Source organism: Arachis duranensis, chromosome 8, assembly GCF_000817695.3.
Source record: "Arachis duranensis cultivar V14167 chromosome 8, aradu.V14167.gnm2.J7QH, whole genome shotgun sequence".
Classification (NCBI taxonomy): domain Eukaryota; kingdom Viridiplantae; phylum Streptophyta; class Magnoliopsida; order Fabales; family Fabaceae; genus Arachis; species Arachis duranensis.
Genome location: NC_029779.3, coordinates 8,355,488 through 8,368,659, shown reverse-complemented (window position 1 = coordinate 8,368,659; position 13,172 = coordinate 8,355,488). Strand labels below are relative to the sequence as shown.

The 13,172-nt window shown below is 33.7% G+C and overlaps 1 protein-coding gene across 1 annotated transcript; it reads left to right on the top strand.

Annotated features, from left to right (window-relative positions):
• The first annotated feature begins 10,823 nt into the window (after nucleotides 1-10,823).
• On the top strand, nucleotides 10,824-13,172 carry LOC107460536 (transcription factor SPEECHLESS-like). Its single transcript, XM_016078909.3, has 3 exons — nucleotides 10,824-11,146; nucleotides 11,364-11,957; nucleotides 12,886-13,172. Exons 1-3 carry the CDS (start codon nucleotides 10,826-10,828, stop codon nucleotides 12,949-12,951), a joined length of 981 nt encoding a protein of 326 aa, XP_015934395.1. The 5' UTR covers nucleotides 10,824-10,825; the 3' UTR covers nucleotides 12,952-13,172.

Sequence of the window (13,172 nt, the reverse complement as noted above, 5' to 3'; positions counted from 1 at the left end):
GTGTTATGTCATGTCTAATAAGCATGACCATAAATGGACATGGCAACAAAAGTCATAACTAACAATCCAAAATAAACACAAATAACTACATCACATCATCCTTGGAATAGCAAAATAAAAACTTATATTAAGCAAGTCCTAGCCTTCACTTCTTCCTTAGAGGATTGAAAACTTCTGGTGCGGTGGAGTTAGATGGTGCCTTTAAGCTTGAGGATTCATTGAGACCTAGAGTTGGGATAAATTGGAAAAGCCTTGCTACTGTGTAGAGCTTATAGCTCTCAATGCCTCTGAAAAAATGCCATTGTTGTTACTTGGTTTAAAAGGTGATGGTTTGGATAATGGTGTGACACAATGAAAGCTCAAATTGGACAAGCATGGCCTCACAATAGACTATTTTTCTCTCCATGGTCTTACTATTGGTGTGATTCCTGGTGGTATATCATTGTAAGTTGTGAAATTGGGTTGAGGATTAACAATGACCTCTTGAGCCTGGTAAATAATTCAAATCAATGACAAATTTCAATTATTAAATTCACAAATACTATGAGATTGATATATTATATTCCAATACCTCAGTTGATGGTGCAGATGGAGAGATCTCACCTTCTCATTGTTTGTTGTTGTAGCATTGTAATTCCCCTTTTTGGTTGTTTCTTCTTCTGCTTCTTAGCTTTAGCCTATATGCACAATCAATTTTAAATTTTAGGTTTAATATTTTTGTAAAGTTCCAAACTCAAAAGTATATACAAGAAGATCTTACAATAAGATCAATTGCTTCACTCGCTAGTGGTGCACCATTTGTCACATCTAGATTAACTACATTTGGACCTCAAACATTTCTAGCTGGAAGCACATCAAGATATTGCAAACAGATAAAATAAAGACAATTAAACCCTAATCTACATTTTTCAGACTACTAAACCCCTTAAGATTTTGATAAGGGACTCTTAAAACTCTGTGAATTTTATGAGAAAGACAATTAAAACCACAAACTCTATAAACTTAGGTCTACATGGTACCTATTGGATTGGTTGTTGTTGTCATGTTGGATTGATAGTAGTCTCAATAATTTTTTGTTTCTTTCTCTTCTGTTTACAGTTGGGATTCTTTGGAGCTCTTTTGCATATTTTTTAATAGTGAACTTTTTTTTTTCACACTTACTGTATGTAACTTGGAATGACCTCTTCACCTTTGTGCCATTGTTCTTAGCCAACTGACTCTCAGATACTTTATCCACTTTTCTTCTTAATACTAGATGTCTAGGAGGTCTCTTGATCAATGGTGCTTATGGCTTGCAGTCAGCTAGTGATGTCTTTTGTCAGTATTGCTCACTATTCACAGGCTTGATGGTGATCTCATAAGTCTTCTGAATGTCATCCATGGTAAGCCACTCATGAACAAAGTCTTTCAGTTTAAGATTTAATTTGTGGAGTCTAGAAATAGCAGCTACAGCATGCTTGCATGACAAACCTAAGCAATCATAGTATATGCATTAAAAAATATCAATAGTTTAAATTACAATTCATATTCATGCATAATAAATCTTAGTTACAAAATTTTAATTTCATACCTGTTAATTGTCATGCATTACAGGTGCATGTTTTTTTCCTAAAGTTAACACCAACTTTGTGATTCCGCATTTGAACCTCAAATATGACTCTATCATCATCACCTGTTCATTCAGCATTCTATTTGTTACTTTCTAGTTTAATAATCTTATCTAGCCTCTGCTGTTGAACTGGAGCCAACTTTCCAGTATAGTTCATCAACTTCTTCTTATGGAAGGTCATCTTTCTCATAAGATAATATCTTAGGTTTTCACACATGGTAAAAATGGGCTTACTTCAATAATCCACAATTTTCGCATTCCAGACTTTACACATATTATTTGTGATCTTGTCAACCTTAGGATAGTGTGAAAAATGACTCTTGGTCCACACAGCAGGTTCGAATTTTGACATATACTCCTAGGCTAGCAGATTAATCCCATTCAACTTATCCATTATAGCTTTAAACTCTGCATGAGTTGTACTCTATACACATTGCCAAACAAGCCCTTTTGATTGCTTGTCTTTCCACTGCTTCACAAAATTCTTCCAAATATGGAGGACACAATTTCTATGGTGAGCCTAAGGCATCACTGATTCCATGGCACTTAGCAAATCCTATATGAGACAACAAAACAATAATAATAAAATTAACAAACATACCTATATGAGATAATAAAGGAATAATGAAATTAACAAACATAAACAACTTTAGTAATAATTACCTTTTGTTGGTCAGTAATAAAATTCCAACCAAACTCTATAAATGACCCTAAATCATGTTCTAGACAATGCAGAAACCATTTTCATGTCTCGATCCACTCAGTGCCTACCACAGCAAATGCAGTCACAAAAAGTGATTATTTGCATCTTGACCAACTACAGACAAAAGCTGACCACCAAAATATCTCTTGAGAAAGCAACCATATAAACCAATAAAAGGACAACAACCAGCTTTAAACCCATGCTTGCATGTATCTAGGGATATGTAGAACTTATCAAATAGTGGTGGTGCTTCGGGTTGTGGGATTAATGCCACCAAAATTGTTGAACTTGGGTTGCTTCGAATGATCTCATTCAAATAGTCCCGAATCTTGGCATATTGTTCCCTTTCATTCCCTATTATTTCTTCTCTTGCTGTCTTTAATACTCTAGTTATCATTTTCCATTTATATGCACATTATAGTCCTACTTTATGTGCTCCATTGGTTCTTTGGGGGTTAGCATTGGCTGTGTTGCCATCCTCTTTACCAACTTGCTAGTTATCCACGCTCTAGTGGCCATGTTACTTGTCAAGTTTCTTCCACATGTGTGCTCCTTTTGATAAGTCTTCACTTAAAAACAAAGCTTATGGCTATTCCGCGAGGTAAAAATTAGCCAAGGGTAACTATCTTCAGCACACTTAGCCTTAATTCTCAATGGTTCATTTTTCAAGTACTACAACTCCTTTCCTTCAGATACAAACATGTCCTTGAGAGCTAATTTGAACTGAGCCATTGTGTCAAACAATTGTCCTACCTCAAATTCAATATTCCCATAATCAATTTCATCGTCATACTCTGGATACCTTGGTCTTCCCTCATCATCAGATGAAATAGGAGAGTTAAAAGCTTCAGACGCATATACATAAGGATCATCATTATCACTATCCACCTCCTCAACAATTGGGTCTGAGTTGGGCTTATCTCCGTTAACATCTCATAGACTTTCTATACTGATATTTGGACCTCCACAATCATCATTCGGGCTTTCTGCTGTTGTAGTTCCAATATTCTGCCAATCCATAACATCTGGTTGAGTTAAAATATATCTTTTAGTCTTGTCCACATATCTTTTTGCTGCCTTCTTCTTCTGAGTCCTGGGAGAGAGACCTACAACCTCTTTTGTTGTGACATTCTTCTTTTTTGGAGTTACATTCTTCTTTTTTGGAGTGACATTTCTCTTATTTGCAGTAATATTCTTCTTTTCTAGAGTTAAATCTTTCTTTTTTGTTGTTAATTTCTTCTTCCTTGGAGTTGAAACCTTACAACTACTATTATTATCAGATTCAAAACCAGGTAGATGAGGCTTGTAAGATTTATCCTCTTCACTCTCATAACCATCATCACTAAATGAGTCAGTATCTATTCCCATATTAGTAGCAGCCTCCAACAACTTTGAATTACTTACAACATAATCACAATAGATATACAGCTTATCAATCTCCATGTTAGCCATTTTGTTATTACACATCTCCTTAATCTCTTTGTCTCCTTTCAAAATGTGGAGTCCAAACTCAATATCCCTTGCAATGGGATCTAACCAATAGATCTCTTTGTAAGTTTAGTAACCCAACCCCTTAAGCATTTTCACCAAGTCTCTAAACTTCACCAAGTCTATGTCCAACTTAGGAAACTTGTGAACCTTACCATTCATATAGTTGAGCACACCATCCTCATTTCTTTCAAACCATCCTCCATGGTGAAACACATACACAATTTCATAAGCCATCTACAACATAGTAATAGTAAATTAAACTAAACTCTAATAAAATCAATTTTTAACTAACTCATGATACTTGACTCAACGTTAATTAGAAATTGCTAATTTATTTTTATTACTTGATTTTTACCCTTAACCCTAAAAACAAAACATATTTGTTGCCCTAACAACACGTTAGTCACTAACTCCAAATTGCATTCTAAAAAATAGAGCAAATAGCCTACCTCTTGTTGCTCGAACAACACGTTACCACAGTGTCACGATAACATCAGCCCTTCCCTGACACTACACTATCACGTCGCCGTTCGTTCTCTGTCACTGTGTCTCTTGCTGGATACTGGCGCAAAAGAAGGTGATGCCTTAGGGTTTTCTATAATTTGTAGCGTGAAGAAGGGAGATGAATGGAAGAGTTTGGCTATATAATGCTTCTGATATCAAATGTAACATTTTTTGCTATATAACACTTCACTAATGTTAGCGTTTTGCTTAGGGGTTGATTTCTCCCATACAATGTATCCAATGACACATAGGTACAATCTCTTACATGTAGAAATATTACCATCCACGTAGATTTGTCTCTGCCTCCTATGAACAGAAACTTTGATGAAAGGGCTTTGATATCTAACGAAAGTGATGGATAAGGGTCGCGATGAGATTATACTTTCTTAAGGGGCGAAAAAGGGTTTCGTAAAATTGTCAGGGGCTGGGGTGAAGTTTCACTCCTTAGTTCATTTCTCACCTAATGTAATTATTGTGGGATATAAGCGGAATTTTTCTATGAAATAAGCTCCTAATAACACTGTCAAAAAGTGTAAAACTCATTTAGCAGCAAAGATATGCCACCAAGTTAAGGAAATTGATTATTCCAGATTTTTAGTCCTGTGATACAGGCCATTACTATTAGAATTATACTCTCTATTGCACTGGCTAAGGGATGGATTTTGTGCTAGTTTGACTTCAATAGCGCATTTCTAAATGAAAATTTGCTTGAGAATGTCTACATGTCACAACTACCAGATTTTATCTCATCGGACTTTTCTCTTGTTTGTAAATTAGATAAAGCTATATATGACTTGAAACAAGCACCTCGTACATGGTTCAATAAATTGCGTACCACTCTTCACAAGTTTGATTTTAACAATACTAAATCAGACTCAATATTATTTGTTAGATTTACTGCTCATTCTACTATATTCTTACTTGCATATGTTGATGATATAGTAATTACAAGAGATAACAATGATGAAATTCAAATACTTATCAATCAGTTAAATTCATTATTCTCTTTAAAGATTTTGGGAGCGTTGCATTATGTTTTGAGTTTAGAATTCAACTTTCTATCAAATGGTGATTTACATATTTCACAGGCTAAGTATATCAATGAATTATTACAAAACATCACTATAAGTCACTCCAATCTCATGCCTACCCCTATGATGCCCTCTTCAAAATTGACTTTACAAGGTACTGATTTGTTTGAAAATCCTATACCTATATAAATCAATTGTAGATGGTCTTCAATATGTCATTCTCACCCATCTTAAAATCTCATATTCAATGAATCGGGTTAGTAAATTTATGCATCAACCACAAGAACATCATTGGAAAATCATTAAGAGAATTCTACGCTATCTAACTGGTATGAAAAATCATGGAATACAATTGATAAAGTGTTATGATTTTTGTCTATTGGCCTTTGCAGATGTTGATTGGGGTCACAAATGTTGATGTTCGACAATCTCCAAGCGGCTATTATGTTTTTCTAGGTAGTAATCCAATCTTTTAGAGTAGCCGTAAGCAACAAGTAGTTAGTAGATCCTTAACAGAGGTAGAGTATCATTGCTTGGCTGAGACGACAACATAACTTATATGGATTCAGAAGCTTTTTGAAGAAATTCGAGTTCATTCACTTATTGCCCCCACAATTTTCTGCGATAGTTTTGAAGTTGTACTTTTAGCAGAGAATCATGTGCTTCATAACAGGAGCAAATACTTTGAAGTAGATGTTCACTTCATTCTAGATAGAATTTCTAAAGGCTAGCTTCATGTCGTTCATATTCCCTCTTATGTTCAAGTTGCTGATGTTTTTACAAAAATTCTTCTAGCAACTATATTCAATGAGTTTATGTCCAAACTAAGGGTGGTGTTTTTGAAAACCTCCTTTAGTTTGAGGGGTATAGAAAATAGAAGTATATCAGATGTTATTTACAGTGTATAAATAACAAAGATTCATCTCATTTTGTAACTAACTTCATATGACATCAATAATAGATTCTATTCAACTCTTCTCTCTTTCTGATTTTCGTTGCAAGGTTCCTCTATTCTTTTTGCTCTCAGTAACACTCATTGAACCATTCTTTCAAAAATAAACCACCAAAATCATCTACTATATATTTGTATATAAATATATGTGATATTTAATTTATTTTTAATGTGTATTTTATATTTTAATATATATTTTATATTAGTGTCTGATGATTTTGTTAGCTGATTATACTATTGATAGGCAAAATTATGATTTCTGATAATGGCATTCATGTTCGTTCTCTCCCTAGTAATGGCGCCAAAAACTTGGTGCATGATACCATGGTCCAAACATAACTTCACAACTTCACACAACTAACTAGCAAGTGCACTGGGTCGTCCAAGTAATAAACCTTACGTGAGTAAGGGTCGATCCCACGGAGATTATTGGTATGAAGCAAGCTATGGTCATCTTATAAATATCAGTTAGGCGGATAATAATTGGTTATGGAGTTTTCGAATAATAATAATAAATAAACAGAAAATAAAGATAGAAATACTTATGTAAATCATTGGTGGGAATTTCAGATAGGCGTATGAAGATGCTGTGCTCCTTTTGAATCTCTACTTTCCTACTGCCTTCATCCAATCCTTCTTACTCCTTTCCATGGCAAGCTGTATGTAGGGCATCACCATTGTCAATGGCTACATCCCATCCTCTCAGTGAAAAAGGTCCAAATGCTCTGTCACGGCACGGCTAATCATCTGTCGGTTCTCGATTATGTCGGAATAGAATCCATTGATTCTTTTGCGTTTGTCATCACGCTCAACAATCGCGAGTTTGAAGCTCGTCACAGTCATTCGATCTCTGAATCCTACTCGGAATACCACAGACAAGGTTTAGACTTTCCGGATTCTCATGAATGCCGCCATCAATTCTAGCTTATACCACGAAGACTCTAATTAAGGAATCTAAGAGATATATGCTCGGTCTAAGGTAGAACAAGGGTGGTTGTCAGTCACGCATTCATAGGTGAGAATGATGATGAGTGTCACGGATCATCACATTCGTCATGGCGAAGTGCAACGAATATCTTAGAACAGGAATAAACTGAATTGAATAGAAAATAGTAGTAATTGTATTAAAATTTGAGGTACAGCAGAGCTCCACACCCTTAATCTATGGTGTGTAGAAACTCCACTATTGAAAATACATAAGTGATGAAGGTCCAGGCATGGCCGAATGGCCAGCCCCTAAAACGTGATCACATGATCAAAAATACAATCCAGGATCCAGCATGTCTAATACAATAATAAAATGTCTTATTTATACTAGACTAGCTACTAGGGTTTACAGAAGTAAGTAATTGATGCAGAAATCTACTTCCGGGGTCCACTTGGTGTGTGCTTAGGCTGAGCTTGAGCTTACACGTGCAGAGGCTTCTTTTGGAGTTGAACGCCAAGTTGTAACGTATTTTTGGCGTTCAACTCTGGTTCGTGACGTGTTTCTGGCGTTTGACTCCAGAATGCAGCATGGAACTGGCGTTGAGCGCCAGTTTACGTCGTCTGATCTCGAATAAAGTATGGACTATTATATATTACTGGAAAGCTCCGGATGTTTACTTTCCAACGCCGTTGAGAGTGCGCCACTTGGAGTTCTGTAGCTCCAGAAAATCTATTTCGAGTGCAGGGAGGTCAGAATCCAACAACATCAGCAGTCCTTTGTCAGCCTTCTTATTAGAGTTTTGCTCAGGTCCCTCAATTTCAGCCAGAAAATACCTGAAATCATAGAAAAACACACAAACTCATAGTAAAGTCCAGAAATGTGAATTTTACATAAAAACTAATGAAAACATCCCTAAAAGTAGCTAGATCCTACTAAAAATTACCTAAAAATAATACGAAAAAACGTATAAATTATCCGCTCATCAACTATACACCTAATATGATTAGTATATAATTAAATGTTAATATTAAAAACTTTTATAGCCCAATAATACACATTCTTTTATGCTTAATTTGAAAAATAAAAATATTATTTAATGAAAAAAAGTTAGCTAGCTAGAGTTAGTGCAAAACAAATACAATAAAAAATATCGATCATCTTTTTTTTTTAAATTTAAATTCATGAAATATTATATTATTATATTATATAGATATCTTTCCCCAATCGCAGACCATTAGGATCCACATATTAATCCCGCCGAATTCATACCGTGGATAACAAGAGCGGTCGTTGTCACCTAGAAAGGTTTATAATAAGGTTCCAAATGGGATAATTAAATGGCTACACAACAAATACCTATCTAAGTTCTAAATAAATAAAATGGGGTTATCAAATTTGTCTTATTTTTCAAATTTGAGTTATAGACAAATTTAGGATATAGTTACATATTTCGAGTTGTGTTATTAACTAAATGGCTAGTATTAAGTAATTAGATATATATCTCATATTATTAGTTTAAATTTTTAGAAAAAGTAATTTTACAATAAATAATATTATGATAACGAGACACACATGAAAGAGATTGTTTAACAGTCTATACGCGTTAACAGTTCATTATTCAAACATGCATATATATAGTAAGTAAAATGAACTTCAACTTGGGAGAAATTATTATAAGGAATAGGTACGACGAAGTAGCCAATTAAAACTGATCGATCAATTCTTCATGTAACAAAAACACCTGTGATGATTTTTAATGAAAAATTCATTAATAATTAATAGTACTCGATTTACTAATAAATTAAGTATAATCAATGAAGTATTATTAATGATATGCAAAGTGTCTATCAATTCAGTAGTAGTAGTAGTGTGTAAATTGAGTGCATCATCAGTAAAAATAAATTGAAGGGACATTAATTCATCAAGTTTTTTAAATCTTTTACTGCATACTACTGTTCATTCCCAAAAAATTAAAAACATGTCAGTGAAATATTAATGAATAAGAGCAGAAGTATTTATTATTATGAATGGCGATTGCAACACGATAGATATCATCATCGACCTCCATTCTCTCTCTCTCTCTCTCTCTCTTGTGTACCTAATTGCCAAAAACAATTCTCTCATTGGTGATGATTAATAACTTACACTTGCATTGCTTCTAAGGGGCAATGTATATACCTATTTTTTTTTTTATGATTTAAATGTTTCTCATTATACCTAATTCTTCTTGTTGGTTGCATCGACCTATTCTCGTGTAGTGCACCATAATTATATGTATGCTATACATCATGAAAACTTTGTTTGTATGTGGTTATGAATATTAGGTTGTTAAATATACTCTCGATCATTTATAAAACAATTTTTCATTTTTTTGGAGTTAAATCGACTCTCCCAACTAATTATAAAAGTCTTTCTATGTATACATACAAATGCATATATAAATCAACCATAATATATATAATCAATTACCCAATTAAGTATCAATATAAAATATATATTAAAAATAAATTTATTAATATATATATTTATACACAAATAAATAATAAGTAATTTGGTGACTGCTTTTTTTAATGCACATAGTACTTTTGATAAATCAATATAAGATTGCAGTTATATTGTAAAACAATTTGCACACATGGATTCGTTATGTAATTTTGTTTTAAAATTTAAATTCAAAAAAGAAGACGTATAAATAATTATATCTCTAACGTAATTTTTTAAATAAGAGTCGTATTTTTAGTTTGTTTGAATCTTTGGATAGATTTTTTTTATCTTATACTATTTTTTTAAAGGATAACAAGAATTGACTTTAAGATTTTTTTATTATAAAAATTCTAATACTACACGATGAAACCACTTCTCTTACAAATTTAAATTAATAAAAAAACGCATAAATAATTATACTTTTAATAAATTAAAAAAAACATTCACACCGGATTATATTTTTAATTACTCGTACGGTTTTCATAATTTTAAATAAAAATATCTTCGCATAAATGAAAATGATAATTAAAAATGGTTAAATAATTTAATAAATATGATTATTCAAATTTTAATTAAATTAGATTAGTCAACTGGTTAATTTATTTGTTTTCGTCTAAACAAACGTGGTTGAGAATTTGACACGAAATATTATATCATTTTAAAATTTGAAATATTTTGTTTAATTAAAATGAGATCTAAATTATGTTTTTTATAATCTGATTTTGTTAGTGTAAAAGTTCAAATAATAGTAGCAGTAATTTGATAAAACCCTTATTAAGCCCTCAAGTGTGACAAACATATATAAAAAGATTTAACATCTTTCATTCAATCAGTTATCCAGTTACTCTCGTCCAACGGTTCTCTTAGCTTTCTGAATTCAATTGTTCATCATCACTAGTAGTAGTTTTTGATATCCTGCATAGCAGTCTGATTCTGATTGATATCAGTAGTGTTCTTGGGACTCCTGCCCTCCTTCATGATTCCCCTGTGAGATCCAACGGACCATTCCCATTGTTAAGTCCCTATCACTACTACCACTCCCTCAATAAAATCACCCCTTTTTTCTCTCTTCATCTTCACAAACCTCACTTCTTTCTCTTATTACCATCTTTGGCGGGGGATCATGGATGATAACAACTTATCAGATATCTTCCAAGACAAAGACTTTGGTGGAGACGATCTCTTCGCCATCTTGGAAAGCCTCGATGACTTCCCTCCCACCAACACCGGACAATTTTCCACCCTACTTGAATCATCATCACTGCCCTCGCCTCCAACCAAACGACGGAAACTACTTGTTCCGCCGCCACCGCCTTCTCCCAACGCCGCCGAGGATGGACAACAAAGGATGTCTCATATCACGGTCGAGCGCAACCGTAGAAAGCAGATGAACGAGCATTTGTCCGTCCTCAGATCCCTCATGCCTTGCTTTTACGTCAAGCGAGTAAGAAGTCTTAGAAATATAATCATTTATATAATTTTTTTAAGTGAAAACTGAAATTAATAATTTAGACAAACTTATCAAATTATTTAACATCTGGCAATTATCAACGAATTTTATAACTGAGTTTCCACCTTTTTTTTTTTCTCTTTTTTGAGTGATTTGATAAAAGGAATCAATAACTGACTCTATCTATCTATGATTGGTGGTTCATAATAAGGGTGATCAAGCATCCATAATTGGAGGGGTGGTTGATTACATCAACGAGTTGCAACAAGTTCTTCAAGCACTTGAAGCAAAGAAACAAAGAAAAGTTTACACTGATCATGTTCTAAGCCCTAGGCTCGTCTCAAGCCCAAGGACTTCACTATCACTACCACTCAGCCCACGGAAACCACCCTTGAGCCCTAGGCTAAGCCTGCCCATAAGCCCAAGGACTCCTCAACCAGGTAGCCCATACAGGCCGCCGGCGCCCTGCAGGCTGTTGCAGCCCGCGGCCACCGCGGCCGCAGCAGCAAGCAGTTACATTTCACCGGCGGCGTCGATATCGAACTCTCTTGAGCCATCTCCAACCACGTCTTCCGCCTCCTCCATCAATGATGACATCAACGAGCTCGTTGCGAATTCAAAATCTGCCATGGCTGAGGTTGAGGTCAAGTTCTCGGGTCCTCACCTTCTTCTGAAAACGGTGTCGCAGCGAATTCCCGGGCAAGCATTGAAGATCATTTCAGCGCTTGAAGATCTTGCGCTTGAAATTCTTCAAGTCAATATCAGCACTGCTGATGAAACCATGCTTAACTCATTCACTATCAAGGTACGTTTTCTTTTTTCTTTTTTAAATAATACAATGTAATATAATATCTTTCTTTCTATCTAATTGTTTTGCACTTAGTTAAAACTTAAAAGTGGTCCATCCCTTAAGAAAAAAAAGTAGTAAGAAATATAATGCAATGAAGGTAAAATAATCATGAAGAAAAAGAAAGGAGTCACAGTCATTTCACATGCATCCAATTTAGAATGAACAATGAAAGATGAGAACAACAGAGTGCATTTTAGGTTCGTTAACTATTTAAAATTAAAATTAAATTTAATTAATTTAAATTTTAATTTTTAAAATTAAAATTAACTTTATTTTTTAACCTATTATTTAAGTTGTTCAAAAAAACATAAATACTTAGTGATTTGCATAAGCCTTTATCTTATCTCTTCCTAAACATTCAATTCTTTAATAGTAAAAATTATTTTACATATTCCAGTGTAAAAGTGTTAGCTTTGAAGCTCTTACTACTCTGATTAAAAAGCAAGTATCTATAGAACCTTCAGCAAACTAAATATTGGTCACGGTAATAATAACTAATGAAGTAACAACAAATTTTTCTTTTGATGGTAATAGTAGGTTTGTACAGTTCCCTAGAAACACCCAACACTTTTATTATGTCTCCATATGATGCAATATTTATTACATTAACATATAAATAACATAACGCATGTATTGAGATAGGATAGGATACCGATTAATAACGACTGTGTAATTTTATCTTATTTTTTTTTTCACTATATATGTCGGGGAGACAAGGGGTGGATACGTTATGAATCCTTGCAGACATTTGTCCTTAATTATATGAAAAGACATAATAAATTAAATTGGTTTTAATTCAAAGAAATGTTATTTTTGAAGCTTATGATTGAGTTTGTATAGGTTTTCATTAATGACAATATATATGGTATTGTTGTTTGTATAGATTGGAATTGAATGCCAACTCAGTGCGGACGAACTAGCCCAACAAATCCAGCAAACATTCTGCTAGCGAGATTATTATTATTATTATTATATATGCACTATTGAATTGTTACTTTTCAAACGGGTCCATTATTATTTTCCAAACCAACATCTCCTGTCTATTTTTTACTATCTTTTTTACTGTGTTTATGTACGTAGCTGTACTAATGAACAGAGAACGTGGGAAAAGAGTCATTTATTATTAGTTTACATGCAATTTTATTTTAATTCTTTTTCCCATTTTCTTCC

What these genes read in the sequence shown, in the direction of transcription:
- LOC107460536 (XM_016078909.3), top strand. Translation starts at nt 10,826, where the DNA reads ATGGATGATAACAACTTATCAGATATCTTCCAAGACAAAGACTTTGGT. An exon ending in CTTGCTTTTACGTCAAGCGA is followed by an intron (nt 11,147 to 11,363) that starts GTAAGAAGTCTT and finishes GTTCATAATAAG; the next exon opens with GGTGATCAAGCATCCATAAT. An exon ending in TTAACTCATTCACTATCAAG is followed by an intron (nt 11,958 to 12,885) that starts GTACGTTTTCTT and finishes TTGTTTGTATAG; the next exon opens with ATTGGAATTGAATGCCAACT.